This window comes from Fulmarus glacialis, unplaced genomic scaffold (assembly GCF_000690835.1).
Source record: "Fulmarus glacialis isolate BGI_N327 unplaced genomic scaffold, ASM69083v1 scaffold14642, whole genome shotgun sequence".
Taxonomy (NCBI): domain Eukaryota; kingdom Metazoa; phylum Chordata; class Aves; order Procellariiformes; family Procellariidae; genus Fulmarus; species Fulmarus glacialis.
In genome coordinates, this window is record NW_009196021.1 from 1 (window position 1) to 25,988 (window position 25,988).

The 25,988-nt window shown below is 50.5% G+C and overlaps 1 protein-coding gene across 1 annotated transcript in view; it reads right to left on the reverse strand.

Annotated features, from left to right (window-relative positions):
• Window positions 1-2,158: 2,158 nt before the first annotated feature.
• Window positions 2,159-25,988, reverse strand: part of MLLT6 (myeloid/lymphoid or mixed-lineage leukemia (trithorax homolog, Drosophila); translocated to, 6) — a gene marked incomplete at both ends in the record, with an annotated part of 32,565 nt that continues 8,735 nt past the window's right edge. Inside the window, 8 exons of the mRNA XM_009572065.1 lie at window positions 2,159-2,214; window positions 2,440-2,487; window positions 3,268-3,385; window positions 4,142-4,323; window positions 5,801-6,391; window positions 7,199-7,373; window positions 15,745-15,843; window positions 25,164-25,271. Of these exons, the coding sequence (XP_009570360.1) occupies window positions 2,159-2,214; window positions 2,440-2,487; window positions 3,268-3,385; window positions 4,142-4,323; window positions 5,801-6,391; window positions 7,199-7,373; window positions 15,745-15,843; window positions 25,164-25,271 (1,377 nt within the window). The remainder of the gene's footprint in view (window positions 2,215-2,439; window positions 2,488-3,267; window positions 3,386-4,141; window positions 4,324-5,800; window positions 6,392-7,198; window positions 7,374-15,744; window positions 15,844-25,163; window positions 25,272-25,988) is intronic.

Genomic DNA, 25,988 nt, shown 5'->3' on the forward strand with positions numbered 1-25,988 from the left:
CCCCGCTCAGCTCTCCTAAGTGCCACCGCAGCCCTCTGCCTCCGGGATCTGTTCCCGAAACCCAGCTGGGGTCCTCCAAAGTTTCCAGATGCTCAGCTCCTTTCTAAAGAGCTTAAATAAGCGCTTCAGTGTCCAGAAGCTAATCCCATACCCATTCCTCTGTCCCAGGGAGCTGGGACACTGCAGTGCTGGGGACGCAGCCGCCGTGCATGTGCACAGGTGCAGGATATCTCCCATCCAAAGAGTAATCAAGGAGTGAAGTATATTTATCTGCCATTTGCTTTCCATCCCCAGAGCCTGCCAGCCCGTAAACACACGTTCCCCTCGCTCTGGGACGTGTCAGATGTTGCGAGTACAGCCTGCACCAGCTGGCTGACTTGCCCCTCCTCTTCTTCACACAATAAGAGACATTTCTTATGTGCAAGAATCCAGGAAGTCTCCTGCAGGGAACACTGTGATTTACAGTGTAATGCCCTGAGCAGGGCATTAGTTATTGGCAGTATTTTCTACTGCTGAGAACAAGCAAACGCAGCTGTTGTTCAGCAGCTCTTACAGACAGGTATGAGTGGGATCCTCACTCCTTCATCCTCGTGGGAATGTCTTCCTGGCCATCAATTATAACTGGTCCACTCTTCTGGGAAGAAGCCATCGCTTTCTGGAGGTGACCAGCAGTTGCCAGTCAGCAGTAGTCTCCCAGTATAAGACATCATGTGGAGACAACTCTTGATTTTGGGGACACCACAAGGCATGAAATCTTCCTAAGTCCTCCAACCCAGGATCAGCTAACAGAAGGTTGGGACAGTCAGACTCTCTCTGTCTGAGAAGCAGTGCTTCTCAGTATTGTTTCCATCCAAGGACCACCTAAACCCTTTGAAAAATATCCACAGCCCACCGCGTGCAGCTTTGCCGCAACGGTTTTAACTTGCAACCAAACAAACGTTCAGCTAAGCTCTGACTGCCTGCTTGTTACTGTCATGTTGTTTGCTTGCAGCCCAGGGAGGTTGTGCGCATATATACATGTATATAGATACATACACACACACGATTCTGGTTTTCTGAAACAGTACCAGGCTCCATACTCAATTATCTCCTGGCCAACACCACCCTGTTGTCTACAGAACAGGGAGATGACTGAGTTATCACACAGAGCCAGCACTTTCCAAGGCAGCAAGTATGAAAAAGAGGCTTGAAGACAACTAGAGAAGATAAATACATTTGGCCTGTCATCATAATGAGGCAGGATCCAGGACAAGCCGTGGGAGGAAGAACTAGACAGTAGCTAAGGGAGTGGGAAGATAAGAATCAGACTTTTTGTACTGCCAAAGGCACCCTGGTATCAACCTGCATCAGTGATAACAGTTTCTCATTTCCCCCATCTGTAAGACAGGGTAACACCATTTCCCTTTGTGAAGAGTTCAAATATTACTGCAATGAAAGCTACATCTCCATGGGATCTGTCTACAGACACTCTCAGGAAAAGTAATCTGAATTAAAAACAAGGCAGGATTACTTCAAACTTCACAACCACCCTGTTAACAACTTGGGATTAAAACAGTCACCACACTTTTAAGTGAAAACGGCCCCACACAGGAGGCTTAATGCATGTTAATTAATCCCCCTGGAAAAAAAAGTGAATTTGGCTTAACACCCTCTGGGTCACTAGCTCCAGCAGGAGGAGATAGTGATGGACAAACATTAAATGTGACAAAAATCAGGAGCTGTTCTGAAGGCTGCCTGGAACTGGAAGAAACATGTCCTGAAGCTTCTAAGATCCCAGTCAAACAAAAAGAGCAATCTCGGAAATGGAAACTAAGGATCAGGCTTTTTTGAGCGCTTTGTATGTTGGATTTTGCCTACATGATTCATTCATTAGTAGCCGCAGGGCTGGAACAGAACTCAGGCTGCCGAGCCTCCGTGTTGTGCCTGAACCACAGGACTATTCCTGACAGTTGACTCGCTTCCTTCTGTCAGCACCTTGCCAAAATAACAGCAAAGGGGAAGTGGCAGTGGGTCATCCCTCTCTTGTCGATCGCCGTGAGGGAAGAATAACTCTTTGAATCATCCCATTCTTTCCTTAATTCCAGGTGACTGAATCACTCCTGACTCACAGCTCCCATGCAACGGCCCTGACTCGCACTGGGGTCAGCTGCGCGGTTACCTTCCCGTTGCGCTCAAGCAGATGCAAGCTGCCGGCGGGGGCATACAGACAAAATGCTGCCAGTGACACGCGGAGAGACAGACAGGCACCTTCCACGGGCTTGCAGAGGTCATAAGTAAGCATACGTGTTCATTCATGCTTTACATGCAGGCATGCACACTTGTTAAGGCAAATAAGGGCACACTGGTGTCAGATTATCCGGAGAACTCAGAGCCACCTCTAATGAGGACTGTGCGCTTTAAAGTGGTTGTCACTCAGTGTGACACTGGGCAGAGTTTTACCTCCCAGGAGTTCAGCATCCAGCATGCTGAGCTGCCAACATTTCTGGGCTAGGGGAGCATGAGACAGTTGCACGACTAACTGCAACATCTGAAAATCAGGAGGGTGCTTTTGTTTAACTACTGGTGCAAAACAAAAATCAAGCCCACTCTGTTTTGGGAAAAAAGAAATCTTACGATGCTTCAAGTTTCCTGCTTATTAACCAGGCAATTTTCCAAGAAAAATGAATTTGCCTTGGTGGGAAAAAATGAGCAGTTGTAAGTAATTCAGTGTTGGCATGTTCACGCTTGGAAGTTGAAAACAGTGGATTTTGCTGCATTCATGACAAAGCCAAAGGGGAAGGGCAGAAAGTAACTCAAAACAGAAATGGAAGATGAAAATTAAGAGTATGAGATATCTCTCATTTAAAAAAAACCCCAGAAAACAAAACCCCAACAAAAACTTTTAACTTATTTTGAGCAAGCAAAAGCTGACAGTAGTTTTCAAGAGGTTTGCACAGCTTTAGTGTGGAAAAGACAACAAATTTCTGTAGGGAAGGACTTACATTCTTGTACTTTTCTAGTGTATGTCCAGGGACACACATTACCCAGTGGACACACCAGCAGCTATGCTTTTACAGGACTGCAGGCCAGCACTTCATTAAGGCAAACACAAGCACCTCCTGCCCTGGGGAGAAAGCCACTGTCCCTCTCTCCTAGCCCCTGGCTCTCACACGCATGGGATGGGAGCAAGCAGGGAGAGCAGCTGGAGAACTATGGATGCAGTTGTCTCGACTCTTCCAGGGAGACCCCTTTGGAAGTCCAAACTCACATACCTTCTGATTCACGTACCTGCCCGGCTGCTTTCCGACTGATTTAAGAGTGGGTTGATTGATAGCCCAGATGCGAGGGGGCTTCCAAAAATGTGTGAGGAAGGGAGACTAAATGTTGAACCTGCCAGTGAGAACACCTACACGGCAAAACAAGGAGGGAGAGAGAGAAATGACTTCTCAAAAAAACGCAAGAGGAAAATAACTTCATTATTCCATCTCCTCCTGACTCTTGAACCCAGCTTGCTCATGAGAGCGAGTGTTAAAAATATCTCCTTGGAAGTCTCGCTAGACAGTTGAAATCTTCCCAGCCCCATCTCAGAGCCAAGAGGTCTGAATGAGCCGTGTTAACACTGAGGCTGTAAAACTAACTCTCTCCTCCCTGTAAAACACCTCTCACAGTGAGCTCCTGACAAAGGACAAGGCTCTGTCTCCTGGCACATGCACAGCCCACCCAGCTGGGATGTGCGAGCCCTCCCACCAAGTTATCTGTGCTGCAGAGTGAAGGTAGGGCTGGCACTGGTGGCAGGATCCAGCCGAGCAGCAGGGGATGAGCAGCACGGGACACACCACACGCCGACAGCCAGGCCTCTGCTACCTGAGCGCTGTCTGTGCTCCCCTTACAGTCAATGGAAAGCAAGGCATCCCTTTAGGTTGCAATTCCTCCCACCCCGAAACAGGCTGCGTGGGCTGTGATGCAAAACTGCCTACATCTTTCTACCGACTCTAAGGGAAGCTGCAGTTGGCAGCTCCCCTCCAAACTGAAGGAAGAGTAGCTGTTCCCAGGTGAAAGAAGCAACTCCTCTGTGCCCACAAACTGGCCCTGCTCTGCCAGTGACTGCTCTGTCCAACGCTCTCCTGAACTACAGTCCCTCTCCTGGTCCTGATGTTCTTACCTGCGTGGTGGAGACCGAGGAGGAGGAAGCTGGGATGGTGCTAGCAAAGGGAGACCGGTTGAGCTGTGGGAGAGACGACGTACCCTGGTGTGCCAGCAGGCTGGAAGAGAGGGGTGTACTGCACACAGCTCGGAGCACTCCGCCCCCGTGGGAAATAGGGTCCTTGTTACTGGTGTAGATCCCTGCAAGGGGAGGAGATGTGTTAGAGAGCCACACTCCCCTCCGATGGCCTGGAAGCAGCTGGTTTTCTGCAGGGCTTGATCTCAGAAAGGGAGGGTGGCACCAATGCACAAGTGTAACATGCACTTCAGCATCTCATGGCCTGGCATGCAGCGAGGGTGGTCACAGCCCACAATCCTTCTATCAAAAGGTACCACAAACTTTTCCAGCCTTACCCCTGCCCCCCTCTTGTTTGCTCCTCGCACCCCGAAACAATCTGACAGAGAAATCACTGCATAAAGTGACTCACCAAAGGCACAAGTCAGTGGCAGAAGAGGGTAGCGGACTCAGAGAGTCCCACTTCTCTGCTGGCCGTGCTGGTCAAGAGACCACACTCTTCCTGAGCTAACCTGTCCCCTTCCATGATGCCCAGGGACCATGGTGGGGCACAGACAGATAAATGAGGAAGAAAGGGTGAGAAGAGAGCTGCTGCTGAGGGAGGGGACCCGTCTGACTTCCCCTTGGCTCAGGCAGGCGGCAGAGGCAGTGCCCAAAGCCGGGTTCTTCAGAACCCTGCCAACATCTCTCCACAAGAGAAGAATGGGAGAACAAGCAGGCAGGAGAGCAGGGCCTGGCAGCCTCCTACTCTTTGAAACATCCCTTTGTTGTTCCGGAGAGGGGGGAGGCAAAAAAAATTGGCCTAAGGTTATGATTATGCAAGTTGCATCAATTCTTGCAGCTCCTCTCCTCTCTCAGGCAGTGCATACAAATGGGCCAGGGCTCCCAGGCACACACAACAAAATTATACCTCCCCCCACCTTGCGATCTGACCTAAATTGGAGCATCTGCAAACAACCCACAATAGACCGATGACAAGTTCTGCTGCCAGAACAGTGTCAAACCTCAGCCCTGAGCAGCAGGCCCCTCCTCTGCCTGCTGCCTTAACCCCTTCCTGCCACGTCCTGGCTGCCCTCATCCCTGCCAGGCCAGGGAAGGGGACTCAGGCTGGGAACAGCTGTAAGCCTCTCAGCAGAGTTAATGGTGTGCCAGTCTCCCAACCCTACGTGGATGTGGTAAGACCAGGATGAGAGGTTTTGCTTTTAAAAGAGGGGTTAAACTTGAACCACTTACGAGAGTCCCCCATTTGGGGTCAGATTGTGGTTGTTCCGGTTTGGTCTGTGAATATCGCGCTCTATCGCTTTGGAAATTAAGCTCTGGCTAGCTGAGGTTTTCCAGCACTTGAGCAAAAAGGGTTTGAAATGCCCCCCACCTCAGATCTGCAGCCCAGTTCCAATGGTAGAGAAGCTGACCCAGAGGAGATTCTAGGATGAAGGTCAAGATGGAAAGGGGACACCCAGATGTGGATTTTTATAGCTCCTGGGACTGAACTAAAGGGACTGGACTCTGTGCAGACAGGTCCAGACACCAGCCAAATGCGATGAAAAAGACAGCAGGGCTGGGAGGAACCGTGCACACCTGGAGCCCTAAGGGGGAACATACCTGAACCCAACAGCGGGGACTCCATGCTGAGGCTGGGCAGATTCCCCGTGTGGCTGAAGGACCGTGAAGAGTTGCCGATGCTGGAGCTAACAAGAGAGCCCCCAGAGAAGGGTGACGAGGAAGTAGAAGTAGACCCAGCCAGCTGGGCACCCAAAATCTCTTTGCTTTTGCCCCCTTTCGGCCTGCCAGGCCCATGTTTGTTCTTCTTGCTACCCTTGTGCTTCTTTTCCTTCAGCACCTCTCCCTCCTCCATACTGAGGGACGGCATGCGCTTGTGGCTGCTGCTGCTACTGCTGGCCCCGCTGCTCCCCACCGAAGGGCCACTGACAGGGTTTGAGGCTTTGTAGTCCACAGGGGAAGCATCACGGCCTCTCTGCTGGCTCACCGTGGAGGTGGAGAAGCGCATGATGGACCCAAAGCCTGAGAAGATCACCTTCTGCTCAAAGATGTCCCCCTTCTGGCCTTCATACAGAGGGGAGCAGTGGGAAGAAGAAGAGGAAGAGACAGGCTTCCGGTACTTCTCGTCGTCCTGCTCAAGCTTGGGGAATGTCACAAAGTCCTGGGAGCACTGCAAGTTGCTGCAGGAGGTACCTGGGGGAAGCAGAGGGGAAGCAGATATAGGAAGGCTCGTGGTGGCAGTAACTCAGCCCATAAGGCAACAGGAGCATGGTCACAATGCAGGTCCTCTGGCACAGGCTAGTTACTGAGCTGAAGGATATCTTTGTCACCTTCCAGCCCTGCTCCCCCCCCTGTCGCTTTGATGCTCTCTAGCAAGCACGAGGGGTGCACACCAGCAGCTTCATCCCATCCAAACGTGCATGTGTCTGCTCCCCCAGGCCCCGCACCACCACTGTCCCTCCAGCCCCGATCAGGGTCCCAGGAGATGAAACATGCTAGCCGTTATGACAACAGCTCAAAAAAGAACTGAGCAAGGTCAGAGCAGATGGGAGCCTTGCAAGGTTTTGACTCAAAGCTCAGGGGAGCCTGGATATCAGGTTTTGGCTCAGGTCTCTCCACTAGTACTCCTTAAAACACTGCTGCAGACAGTACCACCTACGGAGGAGAGGGCAGGTGCTGCCCATATTGCCTGTGCACAGTATCCCTTCCCTCCTCCCTCCACTCAGACATCTGGATCTGTTTTTCCTTACAGTGCAGCAGGCCTGCGCAGGAGGGGAGCCGTAACACTCATCTGACTCAGTTCTTCCCTCTGTGCATGGAGTCAGTAGTAATAAGACTTTTCCCTTTCTCTTCAAGGGGTTAAAGAAATAGCCATCCGCAAAGTTTCACAGCACTAGCTGGTGAACGGATATCTTTACAGATTCAGAGATATCAAAGGGGAGCAAAGCAAAACATCACCCCCATTATCCCCTCCTCTCTTGCTTCTCCTTCACCCCCTACCTGCAGGCTGGAAGGTCCCGCTGGATGAAGTTGAGCTGAAGCCAACCGAGCTTTTCCCGCTTCCCGTCTTTTTCCCCTTGTGGCTGCTGCCATGGCTTGAGGACTTCTTGCCTTTCACCTCCGACCTGCCGACCTCCGAGGTCTCTTTGCTTCCCTCATGGTGGCTGGTGGAGCCCTGGCAGCAGCAAACACAAAGGTGACTCACTCAGGCCAGATGTGGCCACAGCGGGGGCTCTTTTTACCAATTTCCCCTTAAGAGAAGTAATTGTCCCCTCTGCCCACAAGGTGATGGTCAGGTCATGTTACTCAGGAGAGAAAAGCAACATTCCCCTCTACTGCTGCTTGGTGGCACCAGGCTTTATAGTCCCAGAGATTACGCTCATCCCATCTAACTGCAGGAAATGAAACAGGGCACTGACAATCAGGGCACAGACATCAGAGATTCCCCACATCGTCAGCAGAGGGGAGTACCTCAGAGGGTTATTCAGCCCAGATAAAATCTGAATTTGGCTGTAATTCAAGCATATATTTCAGCTGCATCTCTCAGGTGTGCTATTCTCAGCAAGGTCATTCCACCTGAGGGAACTTGCTCCTCCTTGTGCTGTGATGGGAGTTTCCCTGGTTTAACCCCAGCCAGCAACTAAGCGCCGCCCAGCCGCTCGCTCACCCTCCTGCCGCGGCACCCTCCTGCCCTGGTGGGATGGGGGAGAGAATCTGAAGAGCAAAAGTAAGAAAACTCGTGGGTTGAGATAAAGACAGTTTAATAATTGGAAAAAAAAAATTGTAATGAAAAGGAAAACAACGAGAGAGAGAGAGAGAGAGAGAGAAACAAAATCCAGGAAAGACAAGTGATGCAACCGCTCACCACCTGCCAACCAACGACCAGCCAGTCCCCGAGCTGCCCCTGGCCAACTCCCCCCAGTTTATATACTGAGCATGATGTCATATGGTACGGAATATCCTTTTGGCCAGTTTGGGTCAACTGCCCTGGCTGTGCCCCCTCCCAGCTTCTTGTGCACCTGGCAGAGCATGGGAAGCTGAAAACTCCTTGCGTTTGTGTAAGCACTACTTAGCAACCACGAAAACATCAGTGTGTTATCAACATTATTCTCACACTAAATCCAAAACACAGCACTATACCAGCTACTAGGAAGAAAATTAACTCTATCCCAGCCGAAACCAGGACACCTGGGTTCCCTAAAGCATCCACTGAAGCACCTCCACTGCCAGCCCAGGGCTTTCCAAATCTGCTGCAGTAAATATTTCACAGTGACATTGTTAGAGCAGCATCAGAGCATGCAGCAACAGATGCTATCCAAACCCCATATAAGCCTGCAAGAGACATGGAAGCAAGGGAGATGAAGAGGCTGGCCAGATGCTAGGAAATCCAGGAGCTTGGGATGAGAGAGAGAAGTGTGGGAGTTTAGCAGGGGGAGAGTGGAATGAACCGAAAACCAGATCCCCCGGGGCACCCACGCTAGGATATGAAACCTTCACCTTCAAGTCACTTCAAAGCCAAACTAGCAGTGTTCAAAGATCACTTCTTGCAAGATATTACTGCAACCAATCAATATTATAGCCATAGTTCTAATGTGATGGTTACAGCCCAAAATAGAACACCTGTACATTAGTGCAAACACCTTTTATTTCTTACTGAGCAGATACAAGGGAGACAGAGGAGCACAATACCTTTCTTACATTCCACTATCCCTGACTCCAGATGACCTCTTCTTGGGGAGAGCTAAAGAAAAAAGGGCTTGTAATGCAGACTCATGAATGCCCAGATAAAAATCTTTCCCCATTCCTCCCACATGGTTTAATCACTCTGCACAATGCAACAGCTGGCAGCCTAACACACACCAGATGTGCCGGGAATATGAAAGACAGGAGGAAGGGAGTGGTGGAAATTAGGGGGGAGAGGAGGGGGAATCTGTATTTTCTCATCACAGACTCCTGGATGTAGGAGATTAAGCCTTCTTGATTTATGAGCTCAGAGGGAGCATGAAAATCTTTCCGACTTTCCACATCTGCCTGGGGAGGGAAAGGAGAGCAGTGTCTGGGGGCTATGGGAAGTCCTGAGACTGCTCACGAAGTCAGAGGAACGAGATGGCTCATGTCTCAGCAGAAATGCAAAGCACCGAATTTTCCCCCCATAAATTCACCTCTTTGGAGCTCCGCACAAGGTGCACGAGGCCACAGAAGGGCAGGGGGAAACCACATGAGAAGACATGTTCTAAATCCAGAGTGTCAGGAAGGGAGTGCAGGGCAAGTAATGAATTAGTGCAGGGTGGAAGGGGGAAATCTGAGCTGGGAAATAAATCTTAATTGCAAAATTAAAGGCAAAAAAAAAAAGGGGGGTAAGAGAGGCTGAGCTGGCTCAGCTGAAGGCGGTGAATGGACAGACACTCACCTGTAGGGCTGATCTGACCTCACAGACCTCCCTGAGAGACTCCCAGAGATTTCAGGGGCAGGATTTTCCCACCTCCTGCCAAATGCTATCCTAGATATTGTTTGCCAAACAGGTCACGGGAGACAGATCTGTATGGTACCTACCACAAACCCTCCTCACCACAAAGGGCCCTTCTCTAGCAGCCGTTCCAGAGAGCCCGAATTTGCAGCAAGGGCCCAAGCATTGCAGCCGAGGAGCAAAGAGAGGGAAACTGAAACCACACTAAATCACTTCCCCTCTCTGTGCCTCTATTTCTTTCCCACTTTGCTCCGTGGAGCCTGCAAGCTCTGTGTGGCAGCGTAGCCTTCCAGGAGACACACGTGGACTGCCAAGCACAACACGGCCTTGATCTGAAGGGGAGGGGTCTGCTACCATAATGCCAATATTAATAACAGTAACGAGGGCTGCAGTCCCATCGCCTCCCTAACGAAGGAGATTCTCCAGCTCAGGGCTACTGCCTAGAGGGAGCAGGACTGGAGAAACATGCATGCCTGCTGCTTGCCTTGTGCATAAAGAGAGGTCTCAATCTCTGGATCATCGGCTTTTCTCCAGCATGGAAATCCGTGTGTGTGTATGCAGAAACACCAATGTTTTGTGTGTTGCAAACAGGTGTGTGTGGGAGGGCATGCTGCAGAGGAAAAAAAAATAGGGAAGCACTGAGGAAGTTCTCTTTCAAAATGAGGCAGCAGCTACATTTTGAAGGTCTATTTAAAGCAACCAAGTGAAAAAATGTCACCAGAATAAACCTGCTGCCCCAGCTGGAGGTGACAGTCTGATGGGGAAACTCCTGCCTCAGCCCGAGAGCCGGGAGAAGTGAGACGAAGTCGCGCGGGCACCCAAGCGCAGGCATGCACGCACCTCCTCCCCCCGGCACGGGCTGTCCCCGGAGGGGCTGTACCTGTTTCCTGGCCTCTCTGTGACACTGTGCAGCACCCAAGCTCTTCATTCATTAATTTATTTATGGGAAATCAGAAGAGCATCTCTTTGCCTCCTGATTGGCGGGACGAGCTCCTAGAGGGAACCACTGACGAAATACAGAAGGGGTGGGGGAGGCTGGCGCCGCGTCGGAAACACAGGGCGGCTTTGCCCTGGATTAAACTACTGGTGAGGGGAAGCAGGGAGGACGCGAACGAGGAACAATGCGACGAGAGCAGGAGCTCCTCCAGCCCACGCACCACAGGCTGCTGAAGCAGCCACCCAGGCAGGCTGTAAGCACCAGCTGCCTTTCCACGCTGGATCGCTAGGTAGAGGTCAGAGTCTCCATCAGGAGCTCCGGGCCAAAGCGCTTGCACAAGCTGCGGCACCTCTGTGTCTGAGCCACTCGCAACCTTTACCATGTCCTTCCCCTCAACCTCGAGATCAGGCAGCACTGTGCTGCTGTTCTTTGTAGGTGGGGATAGGAGACACAGATGGGCTGAAGACCGTATTTTTTAGTCCCTGATGTCACTGGCAAATTCCCACTCATGTCAGGACAAGGGATGCTAAAAGGTTCAGGGATTCTTACTGCAAATATCCATGCTGAGACATGCTTTGATTAGCAGGGGTAATCATCAGCCTTCCCCCACAAACCCCTACCCCTCCCCAGCGACTGTGAATTACCCTGAGCCAGGCGCAGTGCAGAGGTTCCCAGGATCTGTCAGCTCCAGGCCAGTCCTGGGTAGATGCCGAGAGCTCAAATAACAGTGGGAAACCTGGAAAGTCTCCCTGCCTCCCGTGGCATCTGCAATCGCGTGCTCTTCGCCCTGCTGTGCTCCCTCTCCAGCACCTGACTGGGAGAGGGTGGGTGCGGGGAGGCCTTGGCATCCACGGCTTAGATTACAAAACCCAGAGCAAGCCAGATGTTGCAGCCCAAAACACGTAGCATGTGTGAGTGTGTGTCAACAAGTGATCATGATGTCTGCAGCTGGCAGAAGAAGGCAGCTGGGGTGGCTTGCAATCCTGCAGATTTACTGCAAGTGCAACAGAGAGCAGCAGCATGGCTCCCCAGGGGCATTTGCAGGAGGAGGGGAGAGGCACGCTGCTTGCCGTTCGGCTGCTCACTAACCCCGATCCCAGCACCAGGCACCAGCTACACAGAGAGATCTTGAGCACAGAAACTGCCTCCTGAATTTGTCTGGCGGTGTGTGACTACAGGGACGGAGCAGCCCTGGCTGCCAAGACTCATTGGTGAGACTCACTGCTCCTCCCCTGGCGAGAAACCCTCCTCTGCCCCAGGCCCGCTCCATGAATGCCATCTTTCCAACAGGCTGTTCAAAAGCGTTACTGGTTGGCAGCATTCTGGCATTTTTGGATAGACCACGTGAAATAGCCAGAAACTATTACCCAGAGGGGATGTTTTCTGCCTCCTTCCCACTCCCCAAAAAGCCTGTAGGAGCTCCAAGTAGCCAGCATGACAACGAATGGGAGCCTATATCCAGCACAAATCCACTGTCTGCAATCCCCCTCAATCCATCCAAAAGCCCCAGCCCTGGAGCACCACTGGGGATTTTCAGCAGATCAGCCGCTCTGCTTGCTCTCTGGAAGGGACGCTCCTGTGCCCCACGAGTGTCCTGCCCCTCTTTGAGAGCGATGAAAATCACATTGCCCAAAGACACTTTTTAGAGGCAGGAGGAGAGCTCCGAAGAGGTGTTACGAAGAGTCGTTTTGCATGCTGTGAATTCACACCCTAGTTTCACTTTCCGGTGTAGATGAGAGCTGAGGCCACCATTGTGTTTTCAGTGTGTTTATCCCCGAAACCAGAGTGAGGCAGTGAGAGCTTGTCACTGCACAGACAGGACACGGAGGCCTGGCAGAGTCCAAGTGTCAGATATTAATGGTATTTAGATTCTTAGAAGATGCAGGGAAGCACTCAGTGAGATGTTCAAAATCTGGCAGAAGTCAAAGGTCTAGCACAATTGATTTCAAGAGGAAGACTGAAACCACATCAAAGGATCTTCTTCATAACTAAATGGTTCAAGAGGAGAGCACAGGGTGGACGACGTATTAGGTGAAAATTGGAACTGAAAAATAAATCTGGATTGTAAAATTAAAGAAAAACGTGAACCCAGAGGCCAGGCTGCCTGAGCGAACAAGGATGTGGGATATACCACTGTTCCTCCAAAGCAATGAAACATAGTTCCACTGCTAGTCAGCCTAACCTGAAGTAGCTTGAAAAGTCCTACTGATTTTCTATGTAGTTCTGAAAATCCATTATTAAAGGGTTGCTGAAAGTTTCAAAGGACTTTGGTAGCAACATCAGGCACTGGGGCTCTGTTGCCCCAGGCTCCTTTTAGGCTGAGCAAACTGGGAGCAGACTGGAGCGTGGCTTCAGGTACTAGTAACACCTCTCCATGGCCTTCTGGCTGGTGCCACACTACAGTCTGACCGCAGTCCCAGTGCCCAAGGAGCAAGCGGTGCCAGGGCCCTTCTGCTAACTCGTCTGACTGATGTTTCTGCTCCTCATTGTCGGCTCCAAAACACTGGTGATGCCCAGTGCCCCCAGTCCAATCCCTGCTCCAGCACAGCCTGCGCACCAGGACGCGAGCCTGGGACTCACTGTGTGTGGTACCACTTTGGCTACGGTGCGAGCAGCATGGCGAGCTGGCAGCATGGGTCTGGCACGGACATCAAGGGCTGCACCAGCCTCCCATGGCTCCGCAAGGCTACTCCAGGCCAGCGTCTTCCTCCCAGGAGCCTGGACACGACCATCTGCCCTCACTGCTGCAGGCCATTGAGATCTGCTCTCACCCAGCTGCTCCCCACGGAAGACTGGGGGTTGTGTCACCTTCAGAGATTATCCCTGGGGAGTTTATGCTCTGGTTCATTGGGTAACTTGGAGAAGACCACGGAAGCGATAAATTATTTACCCAAGATCACGCAGGTGGTAAGGAGAGGAAGAGACGCCAGCTCTCTTCAGACTCTAACCATGGCACAGCAGGGACTAGCAATGCTCTTCTGTTTAGTCACTCCATGAACATCAGCTTTTGGTTTGCTGCATCTACTCTACCCACTCCCCACTACACTTTACTGGGATGAGCTGTACTAGTCTAAGACCCAGAAAGGACAGAGGTGGTTTTGGCTTCCAAGAGGAAACCTGTTTGGACATGCTACATTAATGTGTCTCAAGGTTTTACATTAGTCTAACCTGTGCAATGTTACACTGGTGCAACTATCCAGAAAGCCTCATACAACCACCCCCCGAGGGGTTTGTGCGGGGTTGTAGCAGGCTGCTGAGCAGCTCTTACATTTCGATCTGGAGTGAGTACCTTTGGTAACAGAGTTTGAACAATACTTTGGGATCTATGCACAAAAAAGCAAGGCAAATACACTTTCTGTTATGAGGATTAATAATAACTCCCTAGGGAAACACTAAAACCCTGTCACTCAAGTACAGCTACAGTAATTAGGATCTCCTGAATTTTAGCTTACAAAGAGTTGAAAGCTGCCTGTAAAACTGAATTGCACCCTTCCCTCCTTATTTATAAAGGTCTGGCAGGGCTTTGGAGGGACACAGTGGGTAATTGTCTAACAACTGCTCTAGCTGGCCAAGAGTCAGGTTTTGGATTTCAGTTCAGCTTGAAAATAATCTTCTTAGGCCATCAGTTCCTGACAGCTCTGTTAACTGGGTGAATCTGCTGTTCCCAAAAGCCAGAGCTGAGCTGCCCCAACATGAGCACAGGTAAATCAAGGGCGATTGCAGCTCACAGGTTGTTCCTCCACTCTGTCCCGCTCTAACTTTCTGCCTCTCCCAGCCTGAGAACCATGAGACCAGCTTTGCCATTTCAGCTCTGACCTACATCTACTCCCTGCTTCCAGGCTTGGCCTCACACAGAACACAGAAAATCCTCTTCAGTCCTAACCCAAAGCAACCCTGTGCTGACTGGCAGGAGCTTTCGCTCTTCCAGACTGCCCCTGCAGTGCTTGTCACATATGCAGACACTGCTAGTCCGTGAATTTTCATTTTCACAAGGCACGTAAAGGACACCCAAGCCTTTCCAAGTAGCATTTCTGTGCACAAAAGGACATTCCTGGGACATGTTGTTTATTTGTTCTAGCAGGAGCTTGGCCCTAGTCCTACTCTCACTTACACCAGAACAGCCCTGCTAAGGAGTTGCATTAATTTACATTCCCACTACAGAGAGGAGAGTACAACTCCAAAGGTCCAGGTGCTGGAGTAAGCTCACTTGTTCCCTGACCCCGAACAACTGCAAACTTGGCCCTCACCTTGTTGCATGCAAGCTCGAGGCAAGTTCCATTGTGTCTATTCTGCATTACTGGAGTTTGGGGCTGGCATGAATCACAGAAAGCTCAGGGCTATCCTGATTTACAGCCAGGTGCAAGAGTCCATGTCAGCAGCACGATTTCAGCAGTGAATAGCAGAAATACACTGACATCCTGACTGTGCCCCACCAGCCCCACAAGCCTTGGGCACTGAGAAGACAAACCCACACAAGCAACATCTTCCCAGCAGAGAACTGGACTGCCTCTACACCTCAGGGGCAAAACAGGCCACCACACTGTGCCCCTCTGCCTGAATTTTCCTGAAATGAAGGAACTAAATAGAAACCAACCTCCTATTGTCTCACACAGAAAAGCTACCTCTATTATGCACTTTGAAGATCTTACGTGCTTCTAAGATTGTCTGGGGTTTTTTTTCCCCTCAGCTGCATCAGTTTGTCTAATAAAGGATAACACCTCCTCCCACAAGCCTTGCCTTGCTTATCCACCTGCCCGAGCTGTTTACAATGTGGCAGCAGAAAAGGCCAAAGCATGGATATTTATCTATTCCGCGAGAGCTTCAAATCTGAACATCTGCTGCAAAACAGGCTGGCACTTACAGCTCAATCACTTGGGATTTTAGCTCCACGATTGTGTCGTCAGTGCTGACAGAAATCAAGACAGCTGCCGTGTTAAATTCCCAAGGTGGGCGTCGAGGTGGGGAGTCAGGCAGAGAGAGCGAGAATGTGACGAATCAGGAATCAAAATAAATGGACAAAAGCCCTTTCTCTGCTCTTCTGCCCTGTCCTCCCCTCTTCCTAGGAAAGCCAGCGTCGATGGTTTCCCCCTGCCCTCCCTCCCCACTCTGCATTCACATGCTCGCGATCAGTGGGTTTGGTACCTTCTCTGCAGCGACGGGCACCGAGGATGGGGTAAGGCTGGTGGGAGACTCCGGACGTTTTTTGTGCTTCTGTTTAGGTCTTTCTTTGTCCTTCCGACTCTGCAAAAGAAATCAGAGAGTACTGGAAGGCTAACTTTTCCTCTGCTGAGAATAGCAGTTGTAAGGGAAAAGAAAGGAGGGTGTGTAGGGGTGGATTTACAACCATACATTCATATTCCTCTTTCCTTCTCCACCCATCCACACAAGCCCAGTATCCCTTCCCCCACATCCCAGCTTCTGGCTGGGAGCGTCCCACTATCTCTACCCCAGCTGCAGCCAACATCTGGAGTGCAGAATATCAACAGAAGCCCCCAAATCAGTTTATGGTAAGATGATAGGGAAGGACTTAACAAGCTCTGGCTGATTTCAAGAAACCTGAGCTTTCCTCTTGCTATTTCCCCAAAGGGACTCGGTGCCCCCTTACCCTCGCTCTCTACCTTCTTCAAGGGTTTCTCAGATCCACTCTGTACAGCCAATGGGAGAATCTTGATTTCAGCACGTGTTGCACGTGCACGGGTAAAGAGATCAGTCAGCAGAGATTTCAGAACCTAGGCTTGAACCTAACCTACAGATCCCCCACATCTCCCCTCCCAACAGAGACAGTTGGTCTGGGTCCATCTCTGCTAACAGGAGACAGATTATTTAGTTTGATTTCTTCATCCTGGTTTCTTCCCTCGCACTAAAACCCCAGAAAAATGAGATTCTTCAAATTGCAAAGCAAGGAAAAATCATGGCCTGAGAAACACTGAGTCCTGCCCACCCTGATTTTATATTCTCTTGAGGAACAGACTGTAACCGAGGAGGCTATTCTTATATAGCGCTCTCTGGATGTTTATGCTAAAACTGAGATGTTTCCAGTGAAAGGATTGAAAACATAGGCCAGTGTGACCTCAAGTAAGTGGGGCTTGAGGATGCCCAGGCCAGCTGGCATACAGGATAGATGGATAGAAAAGCATGCTCTATCACACACTCCTGCTTCCTCCCTGTCTTCCTCAGCTGCGCGCTCCCGTGGGAACACACTCAGCTGACTACAGGAGCTTTTCCATGCTACCAATGCCAACTAAAGATGTGGCTGCCTTCGCTGAAGCTGCAGAAACTTTTGTGCTGAGTTCTGAACTTCCCAGTGTGGTCACTGGTGTGCGGACCAAGAGACCTGCTGTCAGATAAACACCTGCATGAGATGCAGGGCTTAGAAAAATCCATCCTCTTGTCTCTGAGACCTTTTTGTGGGAAAGGATGCCTATTCTGGTACAACTCCCTCACGTGGGCGTTTTATTCTAGGAGCTGAAGTCCTCAGTCTGGGCTGAAGGTGCGTTCAGAACAGAAGAGTCACGCTGAAATTCATTGATTCTCCAGAAAGACGCTGATTGCTTCCTCATGCAGGCAAAGCCCTGAGGCTACAGCTGCCAGCACATGCCAAAGATGGGATGCTGTCAGGGGAAGATGCGATTGCAGCAAATACATGAGCTCCACTGTGTGTTTTTGGGAGGGAGAGAAGAGAGTGGAATAATTAGCTTAGGAAACAATACACTAAATGGGGAAAAAAAAGAGGCTGGAGGAGGGAGAGGGCAGGAGGAAAAGGCTGGAGAAGACAGGCATAAAGTGAAGCAGAGGTGAAGCAAAAGTGCTCCAGAAATCAGCACCTTCCAGTGTGGGTTTGGTTGAATTTTCAAAGCACTCGAAAAGGAGGCCCATGCTGCAGCCACCAGTGACCCTGCCAGTATAAGCCTGCCATGATGCCACAGAAGCTTTCACTGGGATGAGCTGGTGAAAAAAGGAGCCAAATCCAGCCTAGAGCTTCACTGCACTTGCTGAGTGCCCGACCAACACTGCTAAAATCCATCACTTTATCAAAAGACTTCTGGCGTTTGGCATATCTGTTAAAGACACCGTTCCTAGAGCTACAGTATTTTACAAGAATCTCTGTTTTCTTTTCTTCCCTTTCTTTAATACACATTTCCAGCTTTGGCAGTGAACAAGGAAAGCTTGAAAATGTGATTTCTACAGACTAAGTGCCAAAAGACAAATTAAAATTAAATCTTTACTAAATCTCATAATGTTTTAAATACTTGGGGGCTTCTTGTGCTATAAACTCTAAGTCTCATGGGTCTTCTAGGACAGGAAGATGGGGAAACCGTGGCCCAGTTAGTTAAGCAGCTTGTCACAGACCATGTGCACATCAGTGTTCATTATTCCAGTAGTAGTAACAATTTGCACCCACTTAATAGCACACAGCAGAGAGTTTCAACAAGCTGAAGAGAGGTTTTTAATATCTACATCTCATTTTACAAATGGGGAAACCAGGGCACATGGGATGAGAGAGCTTGCTAAGATTTCACAGAAAGTCACCCAAAAATTCAGAAAGAAAAGTCAGGTATCCCCACCCCACCTGGACACACGCTTGCCTATGCTGCCAATGCCACTCATGGAAGCCAGAAATGGAAAACAGGAGCCAGACACCTCATTACAATACATTTTGCCAAACAACTGCACAAACCCTGGTCCTTAAACTTTCTGAATACCACAAAGCTTATTCTCTCATTTTCAGACCCTGAATCCCAAATGCATTTCAATCATGAAGTTGCAACAGGAGAGAATAAGACACAACACTGCAAACGCCAGCGAGACAGCACTGTAATGATTTAATTTCACGTATCATGGTCAAGATGAGACAAGGCAGAGCCAAGCCACTTTGGTTAATGACAATGAACCTACACACCTACATACGCACACACACACACACGGGGAAAAGCAGAAATGTCTTGACTGTCACCACAGTGAACCATAAAACCTCCCACAGTTTCATTGTGATGGCAACCACCAAACTCACATCCTCCAGCTTCAAAATCCTGGCTGTGTCCTGTCTGAAAAATCTCCCTTCGCTGTCGGCAGCGCAGAGTCTACAACAGCTAACTGAGCAGTCCTCTGGTTATATGTAGGAGTACGTACATATGTACATATTCAGCAAGAACCCAGCCTGCACAATAGGGACCAGATTTCTGGAATGCCTCAGCTCCCATTTAGATGCTTGAATAAATGGTCAGGTTTTCCAAAAAGCTAAATGCTGGGTATTGAGCTCTTTTGAAGATCTGGCCCCAAGTACATGTGCTGAGCAACTGCACTCAAACTATTTAGAAAATCTATCCCACAGAGACCAGTCTTCGTGCTCTGCTCAAAAGACTGCACTGAAACCAGAACCACCACAGCCTGATGAGGAGCTCAACGGCACTTCTGCTGGGTGTCCCTGCACGCAGCCCCAGGCCATGCCCATAGGCACACCTTGCTCCTCCGTCGGGACTTCTCCCTCTCCCACACCACCTCCTCTCTGGGCTCTCTGTGTCACTCCTGCTCGGGCAGAGCAGAAACCCACAGGAGCCGGTACCCAGGAGCTCTCTGGGCTGCAGCCAGCAGCCCTAAAGCTTTGCAGAGTTGGGATGCCCATTGCCTTTGCACACCCAGTAGCACCCATCTTCCACCCTCCAGTTACTCTCTAATACTTTTGGGTACTCAGAAGGGCAACAGGATCTGACACCTTCTTCAATATTACTGGAGAAATGCAGTGCCCTGTGTTAAATGGGCAAGACAATTAACTCTGTTACCCCATGGATATTTTGCAGACGGGCCAGGCTGCCCCCAGGCCAAGGCACTGGTGGGAAGGTTACTTCAGCTGCCCGCAGAGGCCACGGCACTGAGACAGTCAGGGTGCTCAGTCACTCCTGGCTATCTTGCCTGTGTGGACAGGCCCTCAGACAACCCGGGGCGTTCCCCAGCTTGCACCAGAGGCTTTTAAACGTGTGGGTTCTCTCCGGGAACTGGAAGGCTCCAAATGCTTCCTGCAAGAGCCGCAGGGCACAAAGGGAGGGGAGGGCAAAGGGACAAGGGGGAAGCAACACTCTCCCCTACCTCTCAAGTGCCCTCTCCCCATCTGGCTTTTCTGCATCCAACACTCCATCTCCCTGGCACACAGGCACTCTCCTCTGTAAACCCTCCTTCCAGGAAACTTCACAGACAACACAGCCACTGCCAACAGCCCAGCCTGTCCACAGAGACCTGCCTGGCTGTGCCATGAAGCAGGAGTCAGGGGAGGAGGAGGGAGGGAGGATGCATCGTGAGAGCAGGAAACCTTTCAACACCCCCATCCCATCTTTGCAAGCAAAAGCCAAGCCCTACCTTGCAGCCGCTCGGCGGTCCCTGCAGCAGGCTGGCTGGCTGGGTGAGCTGCAGTCTGCAGGGAACGTGAACCTGCCCCCAGCAACAAACTTCATGGAAAACAAACTCTCCCCATGCAGGACTGAGCAGCTGGGGCTTGGCATGTGGGCATGGAGCAGGCCAGGCCTGCGGCGGGGGGAGCGCGGCTGCATCGGGGGCGTGCCGGCGACACAATCTCCCTTCGAGCTCCCCAGCGCAGGAGGAACGAAACAGGATCTCTCGCTGCCAAAAAGGGTTGTGCACAGCTCCTCTTGCTCCCCCCACCGCCGTCTCCCCTTCCCCGAGCCCCCTCTTCTAATCTGCTGGACACCAGCAATTGGATCATTAAAAGTAGATTGGGCAGGAGAAGGAGGGAGGGAAGAACTGGGAAGAGCCAAGTGGGCTTTGCTGCTCCCTCCCTCTTTCCCAGGCTCTCTGAACTCCCTCACCCGGAGGAGGAGGCCTGGCTCTGCAGCCATGGCAGCTGCAGCAAGGAGGAAGGCAGCACCGGGCAGAGGGACACTAAGCCCTTGCCTGCAACCTCCCTTGCACCAGGGTCGTGCTGGGGATTTCACGGGTTTGCCTTGAGACGCACTCTGAATGTGTCAGAGTTTTTACACAAGGCCACACAGCCAGCCCTCGCCGGGCTTCGCGTACTCTCAAATTACTGCTGCACCCCCTGCTACTGGAAGGATTTGCTAGGGGCGGTTAAACACCCACATAACCAGAGGTCACAGAAAGCCGGTCAAGGATGCTATAAAACAAGGCTTCTATAGCTAGATCAGAGTAGATTTAGATTCAGTACTCCTTCCCAAAAGGCCTGTGCTGGTCTTGCAAGCAGCCACCCACATCCCACTTGAATAAAATGTCCACTTTGCCCTGTGTGGACACAAAACTCCAAGAGGTAGACCTCTGTCACCGACTGGAAACACAAAGCCCCTCAGACCCACTGGGCTTAGATTTCAGCCTCGTACAACTTCTCCAGCGTGCTAAATCTGCCAGGCTGGACCCTTGGCTCGTTTCCTCCACTGGCACCAGGTCTAGACAGACACGCAATGGCAGCGGGGAGGCAGGCTCCTCCGTACATCTGCTCAGACGCCGTGGGACCGGGGGCTCGTGCACCGCTCTGGCTGGTGCTAAAGGGATAAGGGGGGCAGGACAGAGACGGCCCCTGTACCCCCATAAAGTGCCCCCCGCCGTGGGTAGAGAAGCAGTTCAGGAGCTAAAGGTCTGTTATGATTGTGGAGAACTGGCTCAGTACCCAGACCTGAGGAACAACTGCAGGTGGGCTTATTTGCTCCAAGTGCCTGCCTCTTTTTCCTATGCCACTGGGCAGGGACCGTTCCTCTCATAACAATGTCCCATATCCAAATTAAAAGTCCCCTGATTTTGCTTATGGGTTCCAGGTGTTCACTAAGAATAACACTGGACAAGTGTCTCCCTCCATGGGGTATATGCCTAAAAATGCGGTAGTGCATGTGCTCCCGTCTGCTCCTGGTGTGACAAATTTCATTCCTCAGAGCATGGTAATTTTTTTCTGTGTGTTTCAAGCAGACAATGTAGGTGACAGAACATCTGTACTTCATTCAACCTCTGTGCGTCATCCAGCATTTTCTTGGTATTTAGCTATTGTTTTCTTTCTTTCTTTCTTCTTTCTTTTTTTAAACAAACAAATTCTGCAAAGGCTCCCACAGGGTAGAGCACATTGCAATACCAACCCCAAAGAAATAAATGGGGCTGGTTTTGCTGAGGCCTGGTATGTTCTGGGGAAAACCCAAAGCCTGGAGCTTTCCCGTTTTCAGGACACCACAGAAGGAAATGCTTGGGCTGGCATCGTTTGCGCCTGCAAAAGGCGGGGGATGCCGACGCTGGCTTGCAGTCCCACATCACAATTGTCCCTTGTTCCACAGAGAACAAGACTCTTCACAAATGCTGAACTGTTTTACAGCAGGGCTTAGGAGTCCAAATCCTGAGTCTTTGCTTTTCCCTCACTTAGTCATTAACTTAGCCAGAGTTTTCCTCTGTAAAGCCTAAGTAAGCAGCCACAGCCCTGAACTGGAAGAGAGCTGTCAGGAACTGAACTCCTTCTGGAGCAGAGAGACATGAGCACCTGCAGCCCGGGGACTCACACACACGCTTTGGTCTGCCGCTGAGCGATCAGCTCCCCTGCAACGCCTCCAGCTCCGGGAGGACGGGACCAGCCGGCTGCACAGCTGGACAGGCTCAAGAAAAAGCTGTTCTACTTCAGGTCAGCACAGCAGCACGCCCAGTTCCCCTGAAACATGTACAATTAGATCATGCACTGCTAGTCACGTACTCCAAAACCATGTGGGAACTAATGGTTCAACCCCCTCTTCGGGTACCCCTTCGAAAGGTCTCTGTTCCCACACTGCCTCACACCCAGTCCTTCCTCCCTGCACTTCATAACCACTCTTAGACCTGTAAACTACCCAACAACCCTGGAAGCCGAGAGTGCCTTCCATACCTTGCCCATCTCAGCTTTGCACACCTCATCCCCCTTTCCGTGCTGACTCCCCCTCTCTAAGTGGAAGGAGTTGATTTTGCACTTGTGCTGCGGCCCTGCCAAGCAATCCCGGCTCTGGAAGGGGCCTCCATCGGATCTGCTGCTCGCAAACCCGATGAGCCATCAGGAGGGGAGAGTGGTGAGGCAGCAGCGAGACGGAGCCTCTGCACGTTTTTGAGGAACCCAGAGGCTAACAATAGTGGCAAGCGCCACTGAGAAGCCTATAAATAAATCCGTATTCCTCCTGTTTTCGCTCTCCCCCTGGCGCTGACCTGCTTTCCAACTAAAGCCGGGAAGCAGCACCTCCCCTGCTCCTACCTGCCAGGCACGTGACTGCGCTCCCACCCCTGCCACCAGAAGCTGTGCAAATATAGAAACCCTCGTACGGTCCCCAGCCTTGGACTTGCACAGGCTGTCAGTTATAATTACAGCTGAGCTCTCCAAAGCTGCCGTCAATCACCCCGATCCTGCCCTCTCTCCCAGCCCCTCTGCCTGCTTGTTGGCTAAAAATAGCACGTTCCAGTACAGCCCTTCACCTTGTGCCAAGCGCTCGCTCCCCGTCCATGGCACAGATGCTCTTTCTCCTTCCCACCTCCTCCTCTCCTCGCAGCAGCTGAACACACAAGGGGAGTAAATACTCCCCACACGCTTTAGCCTGGTCGGCGGTAGGAAATTTACTGACTTGGTGTCGGCAGCAGGGGAGGCACCACTTCGTAAGTGAGGTTTGCCTTGTTTGCCCACGGATCAGGTACGGTTTGGGCAAGCTTCCCAAATACGTAATGGACATGGTGGGCAGTGTTTCAAACTGGATATTGCGGGATAACCTCTGTAAATAAAGAAGGAGATGGCTTTCCTGCCCACAGAATTTACGGACTCTCAGCTGGGCATGCCAGGAGGGTGTCAGTCAGACTTCGTAAGTGAGGTTTGCCTTGTTTGCCCACGTATCAGGTACGGTTTGGGCAAGCTTCCCAAATACGTAATGGACATGGTGGGCAGTGTTTCAAACTGGATATTGCGGGATAACCTCTGTAAATAAAGAAGGAGATGGCTTTCCTGCCCACAGAATTTACGGACTCTCAGCTGGGCATGCCAGGAGGGTGTCAGTCAGTATTAACTGATGGCTGTACTGCTTTTGAAAGCCTGGATGCCCTTGTCCCCTGGAGACTGGGCTGAGATCCATCAGACTTAGGCCACAAAACCCACCGGAGTGTCATCGGGCTATTTCTGGATGTGGGTCACTATCATTACCATTCAAAATCATTTACGCATTGTGAGGATGCCTACTGCAACAAGACAAAAACAAACAAAAAAGAAGTAAACAGTCAGACACCTATGGCAAGACTTAAAAGATTCACACTGCGATTTGCAGGGGTATCACCAACTGTGTTTATACAACAAGGTAAATTTGGCTTTTGACTATAGTGGAATATATCCAGAGGTTGCTTGGTAGAGTAATTCTGGATTTCTGCTAACAAAAACCAGGATACAGACCATGAAGTATTAAAAATATCTGACCATACTGACAGTATCCCTGTATAAGTGATTCCTGCTTCAGATCCTACCCCATTGCTTTGGATAGACAGGGGGCAAAGGAAGGTGGCACTACTACGTTGTGGATTCTTGATATTGCGAAAGCTGTATCAAGGGGTAGGGAAGATTTCTTGTTCTGCTGCCACTTGACTTAGAACCCGAATCCTCCAAAAAACGTGTGTCCTGCCTTTTAGGGCTATTTATTGTTATAAATAACAAATACGTCACAAGCCTTTGGCCTCTTCATTTCTTTTGGTACAGTCCCTTCCACCCTGGAACCTGCACCCTTGTCAGAACCCAGGAGTCTGCTGGGATTCTGCCTTGTACCTTCACTGCTGCTTTTCCTTGAAATATGAGCATTTGTCACGTGAGTCAGTTGGTTAATTATGAACCTTGGTGTGCTGTTAATATGTCCTGTAACACTGCAGCAGTTTTGATGAGTACATCTTAACCAGTAATGTTAAACAACTAACTATTGTACCAGTCAGATCTGGCATGCGAAGTTCTTCTAAACAATCATTTAACGAAGATAAACTATTTCCCCAGGTAGACTTGAGGCAGGTGGAATCCCTGTGACTGCCTAATCTAACTAACAAAATACTACCTAGTTTATACTAATTATTGTTCTTGCCTACAATTAACCTGCTGGCCACAATGCAGATTACTAATCAGTATCCTTTTGTCCTTTAAAACTTGGACTCTGGGATCTGAGGATAACAACCTCCAATTTTCTGTTTTCGAGCTGCTGCATTTAAAACCGAACTACTTCGACACAGATCAACTCAGTAGCAGGAAACCATAGCATAATGTCATCCTCAAAGTGGACTTGCCACAAGACAGAAAGGGGACGTTTCATAGGCACGTTTCATAGGCATGTTCTGCCAGGACCCTTCTGGCACCATCTGAACATGCAAACTTGGCCTCACATTCCCCATGGTTGTGCTGCTCTATTTGCATACACATTTCTAGAGGCCTGTTTAAAAACGCAGCCACTATTCAGATCTCTGACTGTGAAACTCTTTACAGAGTCAGGGCTCATCTGAGGAGCCATCGGTGCTCTTTGCACGCTCCTCCCCTTCTCACCTCCATTCCACATGACTCTGCCTCTCTGGATTGACAAACTCTGTGCAGATCTTACCTTCTTTGGCCTTTCGTGGTGGGATACGTGCTTCTCTTGAGCAGGGGACGTGGATCGACTTCTTCTTCCAGCAATGAAGGAGCTACCTCCAGAGTGACGTGAGGTCTTCTGAGGTAAGTGGGGAAGGGGAGAGGAAGTGGCGAACAGGAGCAAAAAGAGAGAGACAGGAAACAGTGTTATAGAGTCCAGCTTTCATGGTTACAGTGAGCAATGTTACAGTAAATGGCGTGTCTACCACACGCAAGACCAAATTCTATTTGTACCAGATGCCCAGTCTGGTTCCTAACACAGTGGGACCACAGTGGATACCCTATTAGTGGGCTTACAAACAGCATGTAGATGTAACTCCCCAGATCTTTGGTTCTTGGTGGCCCATGCACACTGACACTTGTAAGAAGAAAAGCACAGCTGCTAAGAGACCATTCTGTAAACAACAAGATAAACGGCAGCAGCAATGTTGCTTAGACAAGCCAGTCCTGAACAGCCGTGTCCAGCTTTCAGTCTTGAGTGGGGCGTGGGGTGTGTGTGGAAGGATGCCCTGCCCTCAGACTCCAGAAGTCCTGCTATCTACCTCAGCATCAGTAAACTTGATACAGAGCTACACTTGTGTCAGATACTGAGGGTACCTGAAGGGCAGGGAAGGTGTCCTCCAATTTGACTTTGAGGGGAAGCTCAAGACATCAGTCACTGTACGTGACAGCACTGATAAGCAGCAAGGAAAGTGGGAAAGACCAGCAACAAAGGAGCCACTGAGACATAAAGCTGTAGCGAGAGGATCAAGTTTCCTTTTTGCTGGAGGGGGGAGAGCAGGTGTCTACTAATTAT